This window comes from Castanea sativa, chromosome 6 (genome assembly GCF_040712315.1).
Source record: "Castanea sativa cultivar Marrone di Chiusa Pesio chromosome 6, ASM4071231v1".
Taxonomy (NCBI): domain Eukaryota; kingdom Viridiplantae; phylum Streptophyta; class Magnoliopsida; order Fagales; family Fagaceae; genus Castanea; species Castanea sativa.
In genome coordinates, this window is record NC_134018.1 from 52,801,345 (window position 1) to 52,826,857 (window position 25,513).

General features: G+C 32.0%; 1 protein-coding gene, 1 long non-coding RNA gene and 1 pseudogene across 8 annotated transcripts; 2 read left to right on the forward strand and 1 right to left on the reverse strand.

The window, feature by feature from the left end:
- Positions 1-5,025: 5,025 nt before the first annotated feature.
- On the forward strand, positions 5,026-10,547 carry LOC142638903 (putative CoA ligase CCL5). Its single transcript, XM_075812973.1, has 6 exons — positions 5,026-5,239; positions 6,887-7,592; positions 8,748-9,487; positions 9,866-9,933; positions 10,008-10,110; positions 10,193-10,547. The coding sequence occupies exons 2-6, from the start codon at positions 6,902-6,904 to the stop codon at positions 10,316-10,318; spliced, it is 1,728 nt and encodes a 575-aa protein (XP_075669088.1). The 5' UTR covers positions 5,026-5,239; positions 6,887-6,901; the 3' UTR covers positions 10,319-10,547.
- Positions 10,548-18,311: 7,764 nt separating this feature from the next.
- LOC142639022 (uncharacterized) lies at positions 18,312-21,300 on the reverse strand. 7 transcript variants are annotated; one of them, XR_012845107.1, is made up of 5 exons: positions 20,420-21,300; positions 20,215-20,288; positions 19,721-19,747; positions 19,416-19,472; positions 18,312-18,766 (listed from the first exon to the last, which is right to left on the reverse strand). It is a non-coding gene; the product is annotated as an uncharacterized LOC142639022 (long non-coding RNA). The 7 variants fall into 7 exon arrangements; XR_012845108.1 differs by lacking the exon at positions 19,721-19,747; XR_012845105.1 differs by having other exon boundaries at positions 20,215-21,300.
- A 260-nt stretch (positions 21,301-21,560) lies between these two features.
- Positions 21,561-24,802, forward strand: LOC142641759 (putative CoA ligase CCL5; annotated as a pseudogene).
- The last annotated feature ends 711 nt before the right edge of the window (positions 24,803-25,513 follow it).

The window sequence follows — 25,513 nt, forward strand, 5'->3', positions numbered from 1 at the left end:
CAACTTACAATATCATTCATTTTCTTGAGTTCTATCCAAAAAAAAAAAAAAATCATTCTACCAAACTTTTTAGTATAGTGGTACTGTTTAATTCTCTAAGGTAAAGATCTTGAATTTGAGTCATGGGGGCTGTTATTGGGTAGTCAGGACTTAGGACTATATAATAATTTTTTCATTATATGTGTATGAATGGCTCATGAAAATATGAAAGTTTTTCAAGTATGTTCTTGAAATGCTAATGAACATTGAAAACTATAAAATCAGTTGTAAAATTTTTAGGCTTCCTCCATTTAGGCTCCAAATGGAAAGTAGTACTCGAGAAATATTTGTCCATATACAAATAAGAGATGTATGGGTTCTTGAGAAGAGAGGAGAGGAGAGCTATTGTGGTCGCTTTGGATTGCTTGAATCCACAATTGAGTATAAAGTTAGATTTAGAAAAAAGGGTTAGGAACAAAGGAGGAGAAAAGGAAAGGAAAACAAAGAGGGTAAAGAAGAGAAAAAAATAAAGTAAATTGCAAGAGATATGAAGAAAATGAAAAAAAAAATGTATATATTATTTTAAAATTATCCATTAATTAATTTATTCAAATTCATTTATGAAATTATGTTTGCAGTTTGTCAAACACTTCAAAAATATAAAATTCTCTGTAACTTTAACTTTTTTCCCCCAGAAACTCTATAATTTAAAATTCTATTTTTTTTTTCAATAATGCTAAACGGGTTACAAACAATATAATATTTAGGGACTCAAAAGTATGGATCAAAATTATTGGAATTGTTTTGTTCAACTAGCTGATTTATATATTTTGTCCAAGAGTGTGATATAGCTATCCTACTTTCAGCTTAAATTATTAATTTGCAGCCAGGCAGAAGCAAACACAAATCATGGTTCTGATCATTATTGACCTTCCATTCATCAAACAATTTTTTGCCCCTTTGATTTATTGGTTGCAATCCAGCTTTTAAATTTCTAGTTCAAGACGAAAAAAAAAGAAAAAAGAAAAAAAAAAAGAACCTTACAGTTACAGATATGATTCATATGAACCTTCCATTCAAAGCCAATAAAAAAAAAATGAAAAAAAAAAAGCATAACATTTTCCAAAGGTGTTCCCAACAGCCAAAATCAAAAACTTAGACATCGTGTTGATGCAATGATGTTGAAACCTGGAAGATTTTAGCGTACAATAGATATCGACAATTGAGTGGCCAAGAATGCTTGGTTGTGGTGGTGATTCTGCTGTCTTTTTTTTTCTTTTTTTTTTGAGAATGATGATTCTGCTGTCTTGTTATAAAATACAAGTACGTTGCTTTAAAGAGGTCCATATCTCATTTATTCACATGTCCGTTTCAATGTATTGCTAACCATGCGTAATAAATTGTCTTGGCATTTTATGAACATTTCAAATTTATATTGTTTATTTAACAAATAGTTAAATTTAACTCTAAGTTTAAAGATAATTATTAAACGAGTTAAGTTTAAACATAATAATTTATTCATAATCAAGCTCTTAAACATGAGACTCGATATAAATATATAGAATATTGTATATTTTATATGTATATATTTATAAAAACAATTATATAATTAAATTATATTGTGTAAGTTTGAAATTAATTTAATAAAATATCAAATTATTATTTATAAGTCATTGATAATATAAATAGTCAATTTTGTAATAAAAATTATATATAATTTTAATAATATAAAATTGGTGAAACTAATTTTTATAGGTTAATAAAAGAAAATCATTCTATCTAATTAATTCAAACAATATCGATTTCAATTATAATTTAAGATATGTGAAGGATTTAAAAAAAAAAAAAAAAAAAAGTGATATGTATGGGAAAAGTTGAATGTTGAAGGTGCAAGTATGTGGAAAGGAAAAGAGCACGAATACATGCTTGGGAACCTGAGGAGAGAGCGGTAGCCCGTTGTGCTTAGAAAGTCCAAGGCAGCCCAATTTGCAGTCTAATGGGCCCATCAGTCTGGGTTCTGAAGTATAATTCTAGAAGGTGATGGATTAAATGTTTTGAGTCCATTAAAGAGCCCCATTAATATTTGATAATTGATACTCCTCCATGGACCATCAACCTAGCACTGAAGACATTAGGGTGGCTGTGAAAACAGTTTCTGAAAATTGGTGTGCTAATTTTGGTTCAAAGAAATTACTGTAGCAGCCCATAACTTGATTCAATGGGCTTTCTCTCGTAACAGGTTGGACTCATACCCATCTTGAACTTCCGGGCCAATTTGTGACCCGCAAGTCTGTGAAAGGTCTTTTAAGTGTGCTTCATGAGTGAGCACAGAATTATTATTGTATTTTTTTTAGTCAAGACTCAAGAGATTTCAATTCATATTTTGTTTTCATTCGGTAATAATTGTGAGATTGGTTTCGCCCTTTCACAATTATAATTGAAATCTTATTTTTAAAACACGATTTTAAACGTGTATTTTATAAACATAGTATGTAACTATCGTTACTGTAATTATAATAACATCAATGATATGCACAGCATGTAACTATCGCCACTGTAATTATAATAAGATCAATGATATGACTTATAGAAAGACGCTAACAAATTTCTATCTGTTTCAGCTCATCTAGTCTCCAAAATCGATACAAGGGAATTAAGATTTCTAGAGTTTTTAAGTATCTTCAAGGTGAAGAGTTTTTAAAATTTTATCTCAACCATTTTAAAGTAAATGAAATACAATTTGTTCATATCATCAATCGATAGATATCAAAATAGTTATATAATCAATGTTTATTTCAAAGTTGACAGTGGGATAAAATCCAAAGGGTAAGGGACTGTTTGGTAGTAGAATTTAAGTATTGATGTTCAAAATAATGTGAAAATTATAGTTTAAAAAGTGTTGTGAAAACATGTGTTTAAAGTATTTATAATGCAAAAAATGTGTTTAGTATCATATTTCTAATAACATATTTTTAAAAGTGAAAAAATATAATTGTGCGTTTAATATGTGTATGTATCTTTTTTTAAGTGCGGACTCATATTTAATATTTTGTTTAATGAGCTCTATTTTCCTTCGGTCTCTTTTCTCTTCTCTTCATTTCTCTCAAAACCCACTGCTCCTTTGTCCCTCTCTAAGATTTTGATCTCTCTCAGTGCTCTCCCAGGTGACCATACTCCAAGCTTTCTTCTACTTCTCCAGACACTTTTATTCAAGCCCCCAACCCTTTTAAGCTTCTCCTTTTCACCATGAAATTGAGGCACCCTTAAAGAGAAATCATTTCATGACAGCAACAAATCAAAACAAGAGCAACAAGTCAAAAATTACAGTTTTGGGCGAATAAGCACTGTGTTAGAAATTAAAATTTTATAAAAACTAGTAATTCACATAAATATTTTATTGGGTACCTTCAAATTGTAGAATTTCAAAGAAAGCAACAGTAGAAAGTAAAAGGAAAGATAGAAATGCATCACAAACTTACAGAAACTAATAATTGCTGCACTTCTAGCCAAAAAACCACCCAAAAAAAAAAATCCATTTCATTCCCCCCCTCCCCCCGCGGTCCAAAAACCACCTTAACCTACTAGAGTCCAAACTAAAAAAAAAAAAGGGCAAAGATTTGCTGCAATAATGGTTGCAGCAAATCTTGCATAATGGTGATGTGTCAACGTATATAGTAGATACCGGTTCAGAGCTTTCCCTTAAACCACTTAGAGCATCCACATATGTGCAAAATTTTTTACATTTTACATATCTAAAATCTACTTTTTCTATTTTACACACTTATTTTTATAAAACACCCACATTAGTTTATCTATTATACACATTTATTCAAATAAAATATTCATTTCTTTAATATTGTGAACAGTAACCGTGAGAGTGAGGTGAGAAAGGAAATGAGAAAAAGAGAGTGAGAAGAGAAAAAAAAAATAAAAAAATTATTTATACGATGAACAATAACCGAGTATATATGCAAGGTTATTGTTCATTTACAAGATTATTGTGTATATTTAGATATTTTTACAAAGGCTGATGTCGGGAGTTTTAAGTTAAAATGTGCAAAATTGAATATTTTTTATATTTTAAAAGACTATTCACAAGTTGGTGTGGTTGTTTTTACTCTCGTTAAGCCACTTACTCTAGATTGTTGGTTGAAAAACGTACCAGCTGGATAGCTATCTATCATGTACCTTGACACATCACCATTATGCAAGATTTGTTGTAACTAAGGTTGTAGCAAATACTTGCCCTTAAAAAAACACCTTAAGCTACTACGAGGTAGAGTCCAAACTTTAAAGAGTTGTTGTGACTTGTGAGAAAGGGGGAGAGAGAGAGAGGAGTGTAAGTGAAAAGAGTCATTTCATGAGATTACGCAGAAGAGAGAAGGCGTGAAGAAAAAAAAGTGGAAGAAAAAGAAAGAGGTGTGACAGAGGGAAACAACTGTTTCAGTTATGTTTTGTCAAATCAGTGGGTCTCAGGATTTTTAATATATTTAAAAAATTGACATTACTCAAAAATAAAAACAAAACTAATTTAGATGAGTTTTCAAAATACATGCTTAAACACTCTAAACTGAGAACTGTGACTCAAATACTCTTTAATCAAACACATTTTTTCTTTTGAACCATAATTTTAAGTGTTATTTGCAATTAATTTGTTACAAATTTTTCAACCACTCACCTTTAAATGGATTGATACAATAGCTTAAGAACTTTAGGAGTCTATTTGGTAGAGTGGTTCAAACCCACATTTTTAGTTTTTAAATAATCTTACACATATTTCCACACACTTTTTCACTCATATATATTTCAAAAAACTACAAATAACATTATTCAAACCCCTCTTCCAAAGTTTCTGTATTTCGAACCCCAGAAAAGGACCGACAAGAGTGCTACTATTCAACGACGAAGTGAGAGATTCCCTGCAAATGCCATGTGAAATATTCATCAGGATAATTGTTTGCTAGTTGCCTTTGGATTGTACAGCAGTACTGTCGGGAAATTGTTCATGATTATAATAAGGGTTTTAGCTATGAATAAAAAGGCATGGGCAGATCTAATACAAATCTTCTGAAGACTCCTCTCTCTCTCTCTCTCTCTCTCTCACACACACACACACATTTTCACTTGTAAACCTTTTCAAATTCGAAACTGTTATCTTTCCTCATCTCAATTATAATCCTTTGGCTTCTTCAATCGATCAAGTGCAATTCTCTTGTACCTCACTAATTCTCAACTTTTCTATTCAAGTGTTTGCCTTCAAGTAAGTTGATTATCCATCATTCCGTAATTTTATTATCTCTTTTCTTTATTTTCATCAATATTATATTATTAAATTTTGCTATAGTATAATTTAGTTCCATGCATTTTTTTTTTTGTTGGCTAAACATAATTTTGTTTCATATTGTGAATTGAAACTACAATGCCAAAATACGCTTTATCCTTACTCGAGTAGCTTTTAGTCAAGTAATTATATAACATTACTAAGGGATGGAACCATAATTTCAGCTTTGGAAAGGACAATGTATGGATAAAAAATTTCTTGGAATTTAAGAATAAAAAAGTATATTAGGATTTAAAACTAGATTAATACATAAAAATAAAAACTAACATCCATTCAATATTAACAAAATATAAATAAAAAAGACTCAAGTTTATTGCTACTCAATACATTTCTAATTAATCATTTATCAAAATAGAAGTCAACATTCTTTTAAATCTTGGAAATCATAGATAATTAATTTTGTACTAAATTTTCAAAGTTATATTATCTTTTGTTGTGAAGCTTTTTTTTGTCAATGTTATCTTTAGAAAGTTATATTATTTTTTGTTGGTCCAAGATCACTTTAGAAAATTATATTATCTTTTGTTGTGAAGCTTAGTTTTGTCAATATTTATATAAGGGGTAAAAATACTCATTCTATAAAAAGAGTAAATACAAGTACAAGTATTTTATAAAAAAAAGAAGAAGTTGGTAGTGCATTGATCTTCTACTCGATTCTTACAATTCAAAAATAATAATTGAACAAAAACATTTACTTGCCTTGGATCTACTGCCAATCCATCAATATTAATTTTGAGGGGAAAAAATAATATTAAGTATATATATTGACATTTTTTTTAAAAGCACACATATGCATCTTAAAGGAAAGAAGCTACCTTCAAATATAAATACAAATTTTGAAGGTCCTTACCCTTTTATTTTTTATTTTTTTTTGAAAGGTTACCCTTTTATTTCTTGGTTTGTCCTTAATTTATCATAATTAGGAATAGATTCATAAAACACCAAAAATATAGAATATAATTGTTTCTTAAAAATATTTATGTTGAAACTTGAAACTCTTTTCCTTTTCCTATTTTTTTTTGTGGGAAAGGGAGGACGGTCACACTTCATCATGGACCAATCGACCAACCCCATTTTGGTTTATTATTATTATTTTTACATCTTTATGCCAATTCAATTCTTGGGGCTAGCTAGATGTATCCTTGGGACTAATTATAAATATTTTATTATAAAAGATCAAAGACAAAGCCTCTTGTCCTTACATTGTCCGACTCTGACAATAATGTTGTGAGATGCATTGCATGGGAACTGTTGTCACATGTCAATACGTTAATTCCAATCCTTCTCAGCTCATCTAGTCACCACTTTATTTGTCATTTTGAATCATTAAACACAACATAAAAGACGGGTGCCTAGTGCCTACGATTAACTAAGGTATCAAATTCGAATTATCTACTTACAAGACACCATGACTTGGTCCAAATCGCCCTGTTCTTGTTCTAATCAACGCCAATGTTGGAGCTTGGCTAACACAAAAGCCAATAGCAAACCATATTTAACCCACATCAATATACACTCACACAAACCCAAGGTTTTATCTAAAGCACATTTCCTACATCTTATTAGCAAATTCATCAAGAAATGTCAGCCGCAAAAGCATGGAACACCACCACCAAAGAAGACTCCGGCAACCCTGGACCGCCACACTATCCGAAAAGTGGGTTCGACCCACAAACCGGAATCTATCATTCGATTAATAAACTTGGTGACCAACATCAAATCCCCACTAGGCCAGACCTTGACATTGCTACATATGTGCTATCTCATTTCCCACATCCCCACCAAGCAGAGTCAAAAATTGCACTCATAGACTCAGCCACAAATCAGCAGGTCAACTATGCATGGCTCCAAAGATCAATTCGTTCACTTGCTAAAGGCTTGTACCATACTCTTGGGGTCAGAAAAGGTGATGTGGTATTTGTATTGTCACCAAACTCGCTCTTGTACCCAACCATATGCCTTGCAGTGTTCTCAATTGGTGCAATATTAACCACAGCCAACCCACTTAACACCAAGTCAGAAATAGCCAAGCAAGTAAGCGACTCAGGCGCCAAGCTAGCAATTTCAGCACCTGAAGAGCTTCACAAATTGGTCCCAACTGGGGTGCCTAGAATTCTAACATCAAGAAAACCCATCAAAGATTCGTCGTCCTTGTCCATTGAAGAATTAATTGAAAGCTCTGATCATTTATATCAGTTGCCACAAGTCAAGTTGGCTCAGTCAGACACAGCAGCTATACTATACTCTTCTGGGACTACTGGGACAAGCAAAGGTGCGTCTTGTTAGTACAATCACATGTTTTATTATGACTAGGGGCGGCTCCACTTGGAGCCCAGGGGGTTCAAATGAACCCCTGAATTGGACCAAAAAAAATTTATTATAATTTTTTTTATCTTCACCCTGAATTTGACCCAAAAAAATTATTATAATATTTTTTATCTTATTTTTGCTGTTTGACACTTAAAATAAAAATTTGAATACCCTAATTTTATCAACTGAAATAAACTTAAATATAATCATCTTAATTCTTAACAATATCTTGATCTTTTTAAACACAAAGAAAAATCTCAATAGAAAATCAAGTTGATCTCAAATTTAGGAAAAAATTTTAATCAGCCCAAAAATAAAAGTAGAATTTGCTAATCTTAAACCTTAGAAAAAGCTCATTTAGATCTTAACAAATTTTAAATAAATCATTCAAATGGAAAATTAATAGATGAATGATTGTTTGACTATGTACATTGAAACAGATGTAGCTAATAGGATTGATAATTAAGATATCATGTAACAATTTCAAAATATGAAACATTGTAGAAGATAATTGTAAAACTTTATGTATTACGATTTTTTTTTGTGATGTCGATATATTTAATTTAGCTTTTGTTTAAAATTTGTATAATTTATGTTTCTTATTGAACCCCTTAAAAAAAATCCTGGAGCCGTTACTGATTATGACTTACTATTTATTTCTAGCATAAATATTTAAACAAATACTTAAAATATATGTCTCTTTTTCTTAATAGTTCAATAGTTACAATGAGAGGGTTAAAAGTTTTTGTCGAAAACATCAAACAATTTCAATTGAGTTATAAGACTTTTAACTATTATGTCTTGAATCAAGACATATCAATTATCCTTAATTCAAGCATAATAATAACCCATTACGTTAATTATTGTCTATATATACCCTATATTGGATTTTGACAATACACAATTCAAATACTAAAAATATAGTTACTAAGCATATTTTAGTGTAGGCTCAAGCTTTTGGACCAAGGCCATGTTTATTGCACACAATGTGTACAAATATGCACAAATATGCACTACCCAAATACAAACGTATTTTTTGTAAAATACACTGTGTGCACTACTTTTTCTCTGTGGACCAAACCACATGATAATCATTTATTCTTTTTTATTTTATCAGGTGTAGTTCTAACACATGCACATTTCATTGCCGATGTGGCATTTCTGAGATGGACTGTGGACGTAAGCTCAGCTCAAAACGATGTGTTTTTGTGTTTCCTTCCTATATTTCACATCTACGGCCTTTCGTTTTTCGCGTTAGGATTGTTTTGTGTGGGAACTACTACGGTGGTGATGAAAAAGTATGAGTTCCAAGCTATGCTTCAAGCAATTAAAACACACAAAGTTAATAACATACCAGCTGTGCCACCAGTGATACTTGGGCTAGTAAAGTACACGAGCAAAGCAGGGTTTGAGTCTGAGTTATCGTCGTTGAGAAGGGTGACCACAGGGGCTGCACCATTGAGCAAAGAAGTAGGTGATGGGTTCAGAAAAAGGTTTCCATGGGTGGAGCTAAGGCAAGGATATGGACTAACAGAAATCTGTGGAGCAGCAACGTTTTCGCCAACTCACAAAGAGGCTAAAGCTCGTTCGGGGTCATCAGGAATGTTGATTCCAAGCTTTTGTGCTAAGGTGGTTGAAACTGAAACAGGAAAGCCCTTGCCACCTTATAGGGAAGGAGAGCTGTGGCTGAAGAGCCCTTCTATTATGAAAGGTTATTTGGAAAATGTGGAAGCTACTGCAGCGACAATTGATTCAGATGGGTGGTTGAAAACCGGTGATATTTGTTATTTTGATGAGGATGGGTTTCTTTTCGTTGTGGATAGAGTTAAGGAGCTCATCAAACATAATGGGTATCAGGTACCTTAACATTTTAGCACTAATTCAGTTTTTAACTTTTGTGATACTAGGAATACAATAAATTTTATTACATAAGTCTCACAAATTGTTTTGTCATTAATTATATAAAAAAAAGAAAAAGAAATTTAGAGATTCATGTTATTAAAGTGGCAACATTCTATCCATTGTCACGAAAGTTTGTAAATTTTAAAAAAAAGATTTACTAGTAACTTTAGCATTTTTCTTTTAAATTAATGGTTGAAACTAAGAGATTAATGGCTTAATTACTCCTACTTTGGAAAGCAAAATTTGACTTGGTTGATGCTAAATGAAACAACTAATTAAAAAGGATACCAAATGGTATTTTGATTACTCGACTGGTGCTCAATGTGTATGCAGGTGGCTCCAGCAGAACTGGAAGCAATACTTCTGAGTCATCCTTCAATTTTCGATGCAGCAGTTATACCGTGTGTTACTTTTACAACTCTTTCACTCTAGCTCTGTCTATGACCCTATGTTTCTCTAACAAAAAAAATTTCAGGCTGGAAGATGACGAAGCAGGACAGATACCAATGGCATACGTGGTAAGAGCAGTTGGTTCTGAGCTCAGTGAAGGCCAAGTGATTAAATTTGTGGCTGACCAGGTTTGTAATGGCTCTTCTATCTTCTTTCCTCAGTAACCATCACTAAACTCTTCTGTAATTTATGTGTATATGTGACTTTCAGGTGGCCCCATACAAGAAAGTAAGAAGAGTCAGTTTCACTAGTGCCATTCCAAGGTCAACTTCGGGCAAGATATTGAGAAAGAACCTGGTTTCACAAAGCAAACAGCAATTTAATTCCAAATTGTAACAGTTATCTCTTCTTTTTTATTTTCTTTGCTGCTCGAACCTAAATAAGAGCTTCAAGAAATGAATTGATCAGGCATGATATTTTCAGAAGTCTAGAAGATAGGCCTCTAGAGGTCAAACTGTATAATGGTTTGTTACTTTGTATTTGTTAAATATTAGCATTGATACACCATGTTGAATATGCTATTATAGATGCGGAAGCGAAAGCATAAAGTATAGAACACAATAACACAAGAAGATTACGTGGTTCAGCCTAACGGCCTACATCCACGGAGGAAACCCTAAAGGGCTACATCAATAATATATTAGAGTGTAGAACAAATCCTGTGTTACAATGAACCATAACATGTGTATATATATAGTAGACTAAACCCTAAACTAATAGACTTCTAGTACAAGTAGGAAACTTGGCTTACACACAAAGTAGAATTAGGCTTGAACTTATGCTAATGGGCTAATATATCTCTAACAGTATTAATAAAGTTCAAACAATTTCGTTTGCCTGCCTAATTTGCAGTTCCCAAATGTGACAAATGATTCTTAATTTATGATGTGGTCAATTATAAATAATAGAGAAAAAGTGATAAATTCACGTAAAAGTAGTAGACAACCACTAATAAGTCATAATATGAAATAGCCATTAGAACAAGGATAACCATTTTCTTCCATTTGGCGTAGAATTGCCATTTACATCATGTCTCATTTTAGAGTAACGATTATCTAGATCTGAAGGAAGAAAAGAAATGCATTTTATATTAAAATGCACTTAAGAACTAGTGCTTGACCTATAGAATTTTTTTTTTTTTTTTAATGAAAGAAAAAGCACAACATGTAGAGGACCATGGTGTATCAAAGATCTTTCAAATTATATGTAAGAACTAGTTGGTAATGCACATGAAAGTTTAACATAGTGTCCATTTTGCCCATGATTTGGGAACCCAAATGCATGATTCTAGTCAAAACGTAATATTTTAAAATGTTTGGCCCTGCAACATCAGTGAGATTTTGTTTTTCAAAACTGCAGAGATTTTCACGTTTTAGAATAAGCAACTTCTAGGAGCTTTTCAAAATCGCGCAATTTGTAATCTTAAGTTATTGCAAATTTTTTTCTTAAGAAATTAGAAAACTTCAAATAGCCCCAACTCTATACTTAAGGGCCAAAATACTAGCTTATTCTTCCCAATAGGTATATATCTCCTTTGTTTTCCCAGCTCATTCGTTTTGTACTCCTTCACAACAATGCCATCTCTCTACTCCTATTCTGTTTATCCTCACCAATCTTTGTTGAATTTACCTCCAAATCTCAAGTAACCATTCTTTATTACCCGTCCCCTGAATTTAATTATTTGATAGATTTGGACTTATTGCAGGGTGATTAATTGTTTGTTGTTTTTCAGGCAACCATTATAATAGGGAAGAAAAGACATGCATTTTATACGAAAATGCAAATTCAGAACCAGTGCCTAACCAATAGTATGCTATTCAAAGAATAAGAATGCTTAGGTAATATTAAAAGAATAATATTCTTTTAATAACATTATTACCTAAGATAATAAGCATACTATTAAAAGAACTAGCCGATATCCCGCGCGATGCGCAGTGCAATTTGATAAATTTTGTAAGAAATTATTTTTGACCCATTGATTTCATGAATACTATTATTATTAGTCACACTTAATCTATGAGGTTTTCTACTAAAACTAAATTCAAACTAAATACATTGGGGGGAGAATTCCTTAAATTCATGCAACCAAGAAATGTCACCAAATCATAGTGAAATTGTCACCTACAATTTAATGCCACAGTGATGCAATAATATCACAATTTAACCTCCAAATTTTAATTGAACTAAAAATAGCCAAAAATAGATCTTACCAAGTATATGTATCATACAAAAAACCAAAAATATAAATTGACACATAATATGAAAAAATAAGCCTATATTAATTACAATGCTACATAAGTAAAACCGTATACATAAAATCTATAAAAAAAAAAAAAAAAAAAAAAAAGATATTGTGAGAAAATTAGGGACGTTTAATTTTTAAGTTCAATGGAAATGAGGATTTATATTGGACAAATTTGGAGACAAATAATATCTACCCGATTCATTGAATTCGACTCTTGCAATACTGCATTGAAGTTGGTCTTATGCAGAAAATTGAAAAGTTTTTTGGATTCCTACATTTCCTATGATTTTTTAGATCCATCTGTATCAATTCAAAGCATGTAAAGTTATAAATGTATACAAATTTTTTGAATTTTATTCCTACATTTCCCATGACTTTTTAAATCCATCCATATCAATTCAAAGCAAGTAAAATTATAAATGTATACGAATTCTTTAAATTTTATTAATACATTGAAATAAATGCATTTGTCATTACTTAATAGTTTGACATAAATGCTAAATTTAGATGAGGTGGATACTTTCCCACATGAGGTCTCTGCTTATATATATATTGATGTGGAGACAAATAATATTTGTCCAATTCAATGAATTCGACTCTTGCAATTTTGCATTAGAGTTAGTTGTGGGGTGTCCAAGGATCGAGAAGAATAAGAGGCGAGGTATCATGCACCAACACATCTATAAAAGCGAATCTGACCCGAGGAGCTTGTGTGTGTGTGTGTGTGTGTGTGTGTGTGTGTGTGTTGATATGGAGACAAATAATATTTGTCCAATTCATTGAATTCAACTGTTGCAATTTTTGCATTGAAGTTAGTCTTATGTAGAAAATCGGAAAAAAAAAAATTGATTCTTACCTTTCCTATGACCTTTTAGATCCATTCGTTTCAATTCAAAGTATGTTAAGCTATAAATGTATACAAATTCTTTGAATTTTATTCCTACATTTCCCATAACTTTTTATATCCATCCGTATCAATTCAAGCATGTAAAGTTATAAATGTATACAAATTATTTGAATTTTATTCCTACATTTTCCATGACATTTTAAATCCATCTGTATCAATTCAAAGCATGTAAAGTTATAAATGTATACAAATTCTTTGAATTTTATTAATACATTGAAATAATTGCATTTGCCATTACTTAATAGTTAGTCAAAATTTGTATCCACTTAAAAAATATTAAGTGGTGTAACATTGCTTAAAGCTACACCTGGTGTAACTCTAAGTATTGTTACACCACCCAATACCTTATTATATAATTCATATTTTGAAAATCTCACCGTTGAATTCCATGATCTATATGTTTTCAATATATATGCTAATTTTCATGTCAATTGGATGTTATTTACCATTCGATCTATAAACTCATCTTTTACACATTATTTTAAACTACAAAAACTTGAATTTAAACAATTGATTGATGACATGGCTATTAATCTTTAATCACCTCAAAATTTTGCAAGTATGGAGAATATACAAAGATAATGTAATCTAATAATAGATTTGTCAAAATTCGCATCCAATTAGAAAATATTGAATGGTGTAACATTGCTTAAAGTTAAACCTAGTGTAACTCTAAAGCAATGTTACACCATCCAATAACTTATTATATAATTCATATTTTGAAAATCTCTCCGTTGAATTCAATGATCTATATGTTTTTAACATTCATGCCAATCTAACGGTGGATTTTTCAAAATTTGTATCCATTTAAAAAATATTGAGTTGTGTAACATTGCTTAAAATTAAAGTTACACCTAGTGTAACACAAAGTAATGTTACACCATTCAATAACTTATTATATAATTCATATTTTGAAAATCTCACCGTTGAATTCCATCATCTATATGTTTTTAATATTCATGCTAATTTCCATGTCAATTGGATGTTATTTACCATTTGATCTATAAACTCATCTTTTATACATTATTTAAACTACAAAAACTTGAATTTAAACAATTGATTGATGATATAGTTATTAATCTTTGATCACCTCAAAATTTTGCAAATATAGAGAATATATGAAAATAATATAATCTAACGGTGGATTTGTCAAAATTCGCATCTAATTAGAAAATAGGCGTAAATACACTTTTAGTCCCTACATTTTGACCCGATTTCTATTTTGGTCCCTACATTTTATTTTTACCACTTTTAGTTCTTAAACCAATTAGCGTGTCTCATTTTAGTCCTTTCCGTCAGTCAACTAACAGAAAATGCTGACGTGGCTAACGGCACAGTAAAATAGTAATTAAAAAATATTTTTTTACATTAAAAAATTGCCACGTCAGCATTTAAATTAAAAAATTAATTTATTAATTTTAACAAAATTAAAAACAAAAAAATCACATTAATTGAGATCTCAGATTGCTTGAACAAGAACACAAATCCAGATTAAATAACACAATCCCAAAAATTAAAAAAAATTAAAAAAAAAACAACAACAACAACAACAACAACAATCAACCATTCAAGACCGAATTCTCCCTCAGTCCCAACCCAAACCCAGCCCTCTTCTTCATGCTCAGATGGTTGCTCCACCTCGACGACACACATGTTTTCAGACGAGTTCTTAACTCAAAACCTTATAGGTTTCGAGAAACTGGGTTCAATTGGGCTAAACCAACTAACCCCATCTCAGATCCACCTCCAAAACCAACACTTTTACCCACAAAATCAACAGCCACAACATGGTTCTTGTTCTTCAAATACCCTCAGCTTTTTGCCAGGCTTAACTTCCCAAACCTTCGTCACCATGGCTCTTACGTTGGCGGCGATTTAGATCCTTTTTTTTGTTTTTTTTTTTCAAAGCTTCACCTTTGAGAAATTCATAGGTATTGAAGGCCTTACCGGCAGCAAGCGACACAACGAGAAATTGAATGAAAGAGAAAGAGAGAATCAGAAGAGCTCCGAAATCGGGAAGATTGATTGAAAGACGATGGCTCAAACTGCACAGACCAGGACCTAGATGGGGACGAGGACCATGAAGTCGAAGTTGAAGTCAAGGCGAGCCAAGATGTGGATCCAAGACGAGAGATGAGAAGCAGGTTCAAGCCGAAGTTGAACAAGAACTTGTGGGAGTAGATTTTGTCGGAGATGAGAGAAGAAAAAAAGGAAGAAAGAAAGATGACTAAAGAAAGAAAAGGAGGCGGAGAAACTGAGAGAAAGATCTGGGGAAGAAGAAAAAGAAACTTAAATCTGTTATGTTTGGGTGTGTGTTGTTATATTTAAATCTGGGTTTGTGTTCATTGTGTTATTGTTGAAGATGAACTCAGATCTAAATTTATGAATTTTTTGAATTTTAATTCTGCTGTTATTTTTTTTTTAATTGATAAATTAATTAAAAAAAAAATTAGATACTAATGTGACCTTTTAAATTTTTGGGCAATCAAACATGTTTAGGGAAGAACATGAAGAACACGAACAGTCATGTTCTTCCCAAAAACTAATGAATTTTTTTTTTTTTTTAATGTTTGTTTTTAATTTAATTAATTATTGTTTGTAATTATATTATTTTTTTATTCCACCATCAGCCACGTCACCCTTTTCCGTCGGTTGACTGACGGAAAGGACTAAAATGAGACGCGCTAATTGGTTTAGGGACTAGAAGTGGTAAAAATAAAATGTAGGGACCAAAATATAAATTGGGTCAAAATGTAAGGACTAAAAGTGCATTTACGCCTAGAAAATATTGAATGGTGTAACATTGCTTAAAATTGCACCTGGTGTAACTCTAAGCAATGTTACACCACCCAATAACTTGTTATATAATTCATATTTTTAAAATCTCATCGTTGAATTCCATGATCTATATGTTTTTAACATTCATGGTAATTTTCATGTCAATTAAATGTTATTTACCATTCGATCTATAAATTCATCTTTTATACGTTATTTTAAACTACAAAAACCTATTAAACAATTGATTTATGACATCGTTATTAATCTTTGATGATCCCAAAATTTTTCAAGTATAGAGAATATATGAAGGTAATGTAATCTAACGGTATTTGTCAAAATTTGCATCCAATTAAAAAATATTGAGTGATATAACATTGTTTAAAGTTATATTATGTATAACTTGAACCTATCATATATATATATATATAGACACACACACGCGGATGTATATGTATAAACACCCACAGCTGTTGTTAACCCAGAAAATGTAGAAGAATATATAATTGTAAGATTTTTAATGATAAAAAACGGGAAGTAGGATTGATCAAACGTACGTGATCAACTGATCATAGTAATATTCTATCGGCCAGATTTAGTAAAGTATAGCTAATATATAAGAGTGATTATGTGAGCTATACGAAGACATATAATTATATAACAATAATGATATGATATGTACAAGGACAAGTCAATTAATACGTTATTTACGATGGGTTTCAATTCATGGGGTCATCGAATCATTTGTTTATTTACCCTTTCTTAAAATTTAGCGGCCGACTTACAATTTTATAATGTGTTTCAACTTCGATAAAAGCTGTATAAGATTGTCTTTTTATCTTTCTCCAAAAAAAAAAAAAAAAAAAAAGGTGTCTTTTTTATCTCTTATTTGCACCTGATATGTTGTTTTGTGAGTTGTTTGTTCGATTGTGGTATTTCTTATAGTATGAGTCCGTTTGGACGGAATTTATTTTGCTGAAATTGAAAATTTAAAAACTGAAAACATTGTAGCAAAATAATTTTTAAATGTATAAATAGTGACGTGAGACCTATTTTTAATAAAAAAATAGCTGAAAAGTGGAGTTTGTAGGACTCATAAATAGTGTACGGATGCACTGTTTACTGCTGAAAAGTCAACAATATGCGGCTGAATAAAAAAAAAAAAAAAAAAACAAGCAAGGTAAAACACAGCCGTGAATTAAGTTGGATCCAAACGGGCAATATTTCTCTTGCTTATTGGATAAAAAAGATAATTAAGGTATCAAGTACGAGTCATCACATACACTAACTGACGTAGTAATCAATGTCAATGCTGGAACTTGTCCAACGCAAAACACAATAGCAAAGCATATACAACAATAGTTACAGGACAACAAATTATTATACAATTTTTTATCATAATTCTGGTATAGAGAATTGTGAGCGATTGTTTATCACTTATATATGAAATCACTATTTAACTTTTTTTTCCCCACCAGCCACACACTCCATCACATTATAGTTTTGGTGAAGAAGTGTAATTTTGTTTAGTACTAGATTTTTTCCATATATAACCCACGATAATTATCATTAACTAGTAAGTTATCCGTGCGATACACGGATAATGTTGTAATGTTTTTTGCAATATGATTTTGGAGAATGTTGTACATATATTATAGCATATCACTTACTATAAAGACTTAACAATAACATTTAAAAATTTAAAAAAAACAAAGGTGTCACTTGCTATAAGAACTTAACTCTTTTTGGGCACAGTCTCAAGTTAATATCATCACTAAAATTAGTAAATTACTTCTTTCCAATTTTTTTTTTTTTAATTTCTCATTACTTGAATTGGGAAAAAAAAAACACATTATCTCTAAACTGCAAATAACACATACTCTCACGTCTATCAACACATGAAACGCCCCAACAAGTTGGAAACTTTATGTAGATAAAGCATCAAGGTAAGGAGTAGCATCTTTAATGTGCCCTCATATCTAAAGACAAAGGTGATTAAAGAATATTGAGTTGTTTGATCAGAGTTGGAATGTATGTAGTCTAATTTAAATTTAACTTGCATATGTAAGAGGTTTGTGATGTCCCTCCATAGTGTCCATATATTATTTTCTTTGGAAAGCAGAGGAGGCATTTGGGTTCATCAATATTATTATTGTTAGTTATAATTAATTAACAGACTTTTGCTAGTAAAACTAAATTCAAATCAATTTCAAACATGGGCATCATTTGTCATGAATAGTAGAAGGGTAAGGAGACAAATATATATATATATATATATATTTGAAAAGTCTAAGAAATCATAGACATCAATATAAAATAAAATATAAAAAAAGCACTCCTATTTCAATGTCAATGTTTAATCAAATCCTATTAAAGCTCAAAAGAGCGCAATTAGTGCCAAAACTGCCAAGTTTAGATTTGAAATCACGGTTAATTTTTGTAGGTATCCATAACTAATATTAACATGACCATTTGCAATATGCAGTCATTTGAAAGTCACAAACCACAATGGTCAAAAAGTAATTCCAACATGTATATTTGGATGCCCCCTTGAAGCTTTCAAATCTTCAATTCTTCATCTTACATGGAAAACTTCATTAATTTACATAGCAAACCGCCAAACATAAGCATTTGAGCATAATTTATAGTTGGGTTTGTGTTTGCAGCTTTAAATGTTTCACGCTTTCATTTATAGTTGGGTTTGTTTTGATGGAAGCTTGCTTATGTGTAGGCCGGTTAAAGGAAGAAGCAATAACAACAGCAGCCACAATAGTTCGCCATTGCTGCCTCGTAATGTGTTATTGTGTCATTGTTTGAATGCTCCACCTCCTACAAAAGATTGCATAAAGTTCATCTCCTGCACATGTAAAGTTAGACCTTCTAATTCACCTTCTTGCACAAATTCATTAAGCAGCACAGAAACTAACATAAGGTCTACTGCATTGATCAAGAATGAAAACATGAATATCCAAATGTTTTATGGAATCAAAAGCATATCATTAATTAACAACAAAGAATGAACATTGATAAAGAGAAAGTTAAAGTCAAAAGAGAAAGAAAGCTAAATTACAATGCACAGGAAAATGAAATTTGTGCTGCGTTGATATCTTGTAAGAATATATGGTTAAACCAAAGATTCCCTATAGGGCCTTTAAGCAACGTAGCAGCAATAGGTGGCTAATGCATGACATCAGTTGAAATGAGATTTTAACCTGAAATAGTAATTATTAAAAGTTGAAGCATAAAATTTATTGCTATTGAGCTCCAGTTGCACCACCTCATCACTACGTCATTAGCTATATAATTATTATTTTTCTTATTTATTTTTTATTCCTATCCTTTTACAAAATATATATATATATATATATATATATATATATATATATATAAATAGATTATTGACTTTACACATTCATCCTGGGTAGTTTTAACATTACATATAATTTTGCCTACACATATCCATCTACTTTAATTTTGCCTATACAACTAACCTCAAAGGGACATACCAATTCTAATGCCATTGCCTCTGTCAAGGGATTTCGTAAACCACTTCTTTTTTTTGTCTGTAATTCCAACAAAAAACCCAACACGTCAAAATTGCAAACTCTAATGTTAGATTGATAACAACACAATTAAAACCTAACCCTCTGTTGATTTATACAAACAAATTTTATAATAAATAAATTTAGTTCATTTTTGTTAAAGCATTTTATTTGCGTTCCCTCTTACTTACCCAAGAATGCAATCACTTTTCTAGAATAAAATTTCAAAAGGGGAAAAAGAATAAAATTCACAAAGTCTAGAGATTTGCCTTAGGAGTACCCGTTTGAAGCCCAATCTGTCCAATAATACATCAAGATTTTGAGTTATAAAAAGTGTAGCTAAAGATTTTAGAGGAAAAAAAAAAGAATTAAAAAGGAGATCCGTAAAAAGAAAAGAAGAGAAGTGATTGTAAAAGGTTATATACCTTTGAATCTCACAATTCCTCTCTTTCTCAACCACAAAACTCCAAAACTTTCACAGCAAACAAATCACCACCACATTCAAATGAATTGGGCCATTAAAGCAAGACATGGCTAGGATTATAAAATGGAGCACAACATTCATAAGAAATTGAATACAAAGTGCAATGAATTCTATCTGAATCTACATATTAGGATTGGTTAGATATCCCTAAAATAGAACAATTCTTTTTTCTTGTTTCTTGTCTATTTAGTACATAATGTACAGAACTGCAGTCTGTAGAATGTTTGAACATACATTTCATGTAATAGACCGGAAACTAATGCTCTAGGAGGAACTCACATTTGCAATATTCTTCTCCAGAATGTCTTCTGACCCTGTTAGAGCTTCCTTCTAATAGTTCTGGTCTTTTAATCCTACTTGCAACATGAGAATGAAAAAACAAAACTCAGGTAAAGGTTCCTATTAGAACCCTAAGTTTTGAAAAAAAAAAAAAAACAAAGAGAGAGAGAGGGCTTATTGTAAGTCTGTAATGGGAGAGGCTCACCTCCATTTTAAAATCTCCTACTTCCTCCAATAGCACGTGGCAAATATTTCATTTAAAGGCTTTAAAAAATAAGGAACATCAACCACAGTTTTTCTCATTATTGTTTTACTTCATTCTCTTTCCAGTTTCCAACGTCACCTTCTTCTTCCTCTCTCTCTCTCTCTCCCCAATATCACCCTCGACACAATAGAGGCAGAAGCACCAATTTTTTTATTTATTTAAAAAATAAACAATGAAGAATTGCACAATGCTAACATAGATTTCAATCAATACCCATTATCAATTATCATCTTATTGAGAAGAATAATTGAAAAGATTTCACAAAGCCACCATATTAGCCAAACTAAAATCCCAAAAAATTACAAAGCATAAACATGCGAGAAGGTAATGCAAGAAATTTTTCCAAAACAAATAGATTTAAAACTTCTTTCTTGGCCAACAACTTCACCTTTTGAACCACAAACAGATTCCCACCCATTTTCAAACCATCGTCTGCCTCCTTAGCTGAAAAGCATCAATTTTGGGTGGTGGTCTTGCGGGTTTGAGTTTGGGTTGCAAATCGGCGGCAGCGTGAGTCACACATAGTGGCAGAGATTTGGGTTGTCTGATGGCGGTGGTAGGTGGTTTGGGATTTCAGTTTGGCTAAAATGGTGGGTTTTGGGTTTTCAGTTTCTGCTGTGAAAAATTTTCAGTTTGGCTCAAGAGATGATGGTGAAGTTGCAACCTTGTTTGGAGATGGTGATGAAGATATGGTTGTGATGTTGTAGAGCGAAGAGGAGGCAAGAGAGATGTAAAAATTGCAGAAATTATTAAGACTCAGGGCTGGAAGTATGGTAAACCCAAAAATATAACTTGGATAATTGCAAGGGGCGAGCAATTGAAAGGTTAGATTTAAGTTTAAATGTTAGAGGAGGTGAGGAGCAGTAATAATAGATGAGGTGTAATTTTTTTTTTTTTTTTTTTTTTTTGGGAATGAGGTGTAATAACTTGGAACCAAAAAAAAAAAAAAAAAAATGGATGGCTTAAATAAAAGAGTTATAGAAGGTGTTACTTGTCAGAACCTCATACTCTTCTGCATGAGGTCTCTGCTTTTATATATATATATATATATATATATATATATATTGATTTGTCATCCCAAGGTTTTGTCTAAGCACATTTCCTATAGCTTAGCAAATTCATCAAGAAATGTCAACTGAAGAGGCATGGAACACCACCAACAAAGAAGTCTCCGGCAACCCTCAACCACCTCTTGTTCCTAAAAGTGGGTTCGACCCACAATCCGGAATCTACCATTCCCTTGATAAACTTGATGAACACCAAAAAATCCCCACTAGGCCAGACCTTGACACTGCCACATATGGTGCTATCACAATTCCCACATCCCCACCAAGCAGAGTCACAAATTGCTCTCATAGACTCTTCCACTAATCAACAAGTCACCTATGCACAACTCCAAAGATCAATTCGTTCACTTGCTTCAGGTTTGTACCATGGTCTTGGGGTCCGAAAAGGTGACGTGGTGTTTGTCTTGTCAACCAACTCGCTGTTGTATCCAACCATATGTCTTGCTGTGTTCTCAATTGGTGCAATACTAACCACAGCCAATCCACTTAACACCGAGTCAGAAATAGTCGAGCAAGTACGTGACTCGAGAGCCAAGCTAGCTATTTCAGCACCTGAAGAGCTTCACAAATTAGTCCCAACTGGGGTGCCTAGTATTTTAACATCAAGAAAACCCAACAACGATTCTTTGTCCATTGAAGAGGTGATTGAATGCTGTGATCATTCAGAGTTTCCACAACCCAAGTTGGCTCTGTCAGACACAGCAGCTATACTATACTCTTCTGGGACTACTGGGACAAGCAAAGGTATTGTTAGTATTACTGTATATGCACTATGACTCGATATATTTGTCCTTTATATGTTACTGTATATGTATCTTAGTCATGTATCTTTATTATGTCCAGAATCAAGGAATCAACGCATATCAATCTCCCTGCTTAATTAATGGCTAATATGCCTTATTTATTATGTATATAATTATGTATGTGTTATATTGGGCTTTGGTAGCTAGTACACAATTTAGAACAGAAAAACTGTAATCACAAAAAGTTTTTGGTTATGTACGCGCAAATCATGTAAATCCTTTTTTTTTCCTCTAAATCTTTTGTCTTCTTTTATTTTAACTGATGTAATTCTAACTCATGCAAATTTCACTCTGCTCTCTAAATTTTTTTATTTTTTTATTTTAACAGGTGTAATTCTAACGCATGCAAATTTCATTGCCGTTATGACATTACTGAGATGGTCTGTGGACGTAACCTCAGCTCAAGACGACTTGTTTTTGTGTTTCATCCTATGTTTCACATCTACGGGCTTGCGTTTTTTGCACTAGGATTGTTTTGTTCGGGAACCACTACGGTTTTGATGCAAAAGTTTGAGTTCCAAGCTATGCTTCACGCAATTAAAGCACACAAAGTTAATAACATACCTGCTGTGCCACCAGTGATACTTGGGCTAGTAAAGTACACAAGCAAAGCAGGGTTTGAGTCTGAGTTATCTTCGTTGAGAAGGGTGGGCTCAGGGGCTGCACCGTTGAGCAAAGAACTGGGTGATGGGTTCAGAGAGAGGTTTCCATGGGTGGAGATAAGGCAAGGATATGGACTAACAGAAAGTTGTGGAGCAGCGACATTTTTTGTGTCAGACAATAATGCTAAAGCTCGTTCAGGGTCAGCAGGAAGGTTGGTTCCAAGCTTCTGTGCTAAGGTGGTGGATATTGAAACTGGAAAGGTTTTGCCACCATATAGGGAAGGAGAGCTGTGGCTGAAGAGCCCTACTATTATGAAAGGTTATTTGGGAAATGTGGAAGCTACTTCAGCAATAATTGATTCTGATGGGTGGTTGAAAACCGGTGATCTTTGTTATATTGATGGGGATGGATTTATTTTCATTGTGGATAGGATTAAGGAGCTCATCAAACATAATGGGTATCAGGTATGAGGTAACTAGCAATTTTAGCACAAATTCAGTTGTTGATGGAAGGTGTTTTTAATTTTTAACTAATCCAAACTTTGAGAAGGTATTTCATGCATCTGATATAGGGATCATCCCTTTTACAATGTGTATCATGTGGGATTTACATACTGTGAGAAGAATGATGCATATATTATCAAATCAACTAATATTAATCCTTTATCTCATTGTTAGCGTCCAACCTTTTGATTTTTTTATTTAATTTCAATTATTTTATAACAACAATAATAACATAGCCTTAGCCTCAAAATTTGGGGTTGATTAAGTATCCTCAATAGATTAAAATGGCCAGTCATGTTAATTCTAGAAAGAGCCCCAACATTTATCCATATTGGATCCATATAATAAGAGAATGACTAAATTTTAGTCTGATTTCAACCTATCACAACCCTTCTCTCCTTTATCCAGGCTTGCGACTGGCTGTGAACTAAATATATGGCACTAAGCACAAATACAAACAGGGTTAATTTCAATTATTTTATAATGGGAAAAAAAAAGTGACACAATCTGAATGATTGAACATAAAGTGGAATACTCAGAGTGAGGTAGAGGATTTTTATTCTCAGAAGCATGAGATAATTATTGGACAACACGAGATAGTAAACCAATTACTTGATCAGTTCTTAATGTGTATGCAGGTGGCTCCAGCAGAATTGGAAGCAGTACTTTTGAGTCATCCCACTATTATGGATGCAGCAGTTATACCGTGTGTTACCTTTAACACTTCTCTCTCACTCTAGCTCTCTCTCTCTCTCTCTCACCCAAAAAAAAATGCAGGGTTGAAGATGATGAAGCAGGGCAGATACCAATGGCATACGTGGTAAAAGCAGCTGGTTCTGAACTCACAGAAGACCAAGTAATTCAATTCGTAGCCAGCCAGGTTTGTCATGGCTCTAACTCTGTCCTCTTTACTCAGTAGCCATTGCTGAACTCTCTTTTTTTTACTCCTAATTTGTGTATATGGAAATTTCAGGTGGCTCCATACAAGAAAGTAAGAAGAGTTAGTTTCACTAGTGCTATTCCAAGATCAGCTGCAGGCAAGATCTTAAGAAAGGATCTGGTTTCACAAAGCAAACAACACTTATCTCCAAGTTGTAAAAATTCTCCACTTTTTGATTTCCTTTGCTGCTGGAACCTAAATAAGAGAACTTCAAGAGATGAAGTGATCAACCATTATATCTTCAGCAGTCTAGAAGATATGTAGGCCTTTCGAAGGTCATTTTGTGTAATGGACTGTGTTATACAGTTCAAACAACTTTCATTTGCCCCTAATGTTCCCAAATGTGAGATGGTTCGAATTTAGAACAGTATAGGACCAGTTATTAGTAACAGATTATTATAGTTTTTGATGGGTTGAGAATATTATCTCTGTTGTTTGAATAATATGTCATTGTCAGCATGATGTTCAATCTTAATATTCTGCATTATATGAGGCATACCATTATAATGAGAGGTAACATTTTCTTCCATTTGGCATAGATTTTTCATAGACACATATCTCATTTTGCACAAACCATTATGGCGAGGCTATTGCTTAATTGGGAAGACATGACTCTTATAACAAAACTAGTTGTAAGCTAGAGAAGGTAGTATATAATTATTTTGCAAGAAAAAAAATCTAAAATTTGTAGGTTAAATAGTGAATGTGTTATTTAAACGTATTTTCTATTTTTATAAATTAAATGTAATGAAACATATAATGTATTTTCTATTCAACAACAATACATAAAAATTTAATAAATAAAAAACATAATTTAATAAATGAAAAAAAAATTGATAAATAACATTAAAAAATTTATTAAAAAAAAAACACAGCCTAGTACATAAGAAATATACTAAAGGGGCAAAAATCAAGAAATCAAATTACAATGATCAAGCAAAACAGAAATGGAAAGACAAGAAAAAGATGGTAAAACTAAACACCATAATTATAATATTATTTTATATAAATGAAGAAGATGTTATTAAAGGAATTTTTTTTTTTTTTTTTTTTTTGAAATGTACCATAATCAGTTGGTTAATTTAAACTATTAGAAATTTAAGTAACTTCGTGTACTA

Coding starts and splice junctions, on each gene's coding strand:
- LOC142638903 (XM_075812973.1), top strand. CDS start 6,902: ATGTCAGCCGCAAAAGCATGGAACACCACCACCAAAGAAGACTCCGGC. Junction 7,593..8,747: donor GACTACTGGGACAAGCAAAG/GTGCGTCTTGTT, acceptor TTATTTTATCAG/GTGTAGTTCTAACACATGCA. Junction 9,934..10,007: donor TTCGATGCAGCAGTTATACC/GTGTGTTACTTT, acceptor AAAAAATTTCAG/GCTGGAAGATGACGAAGCAG.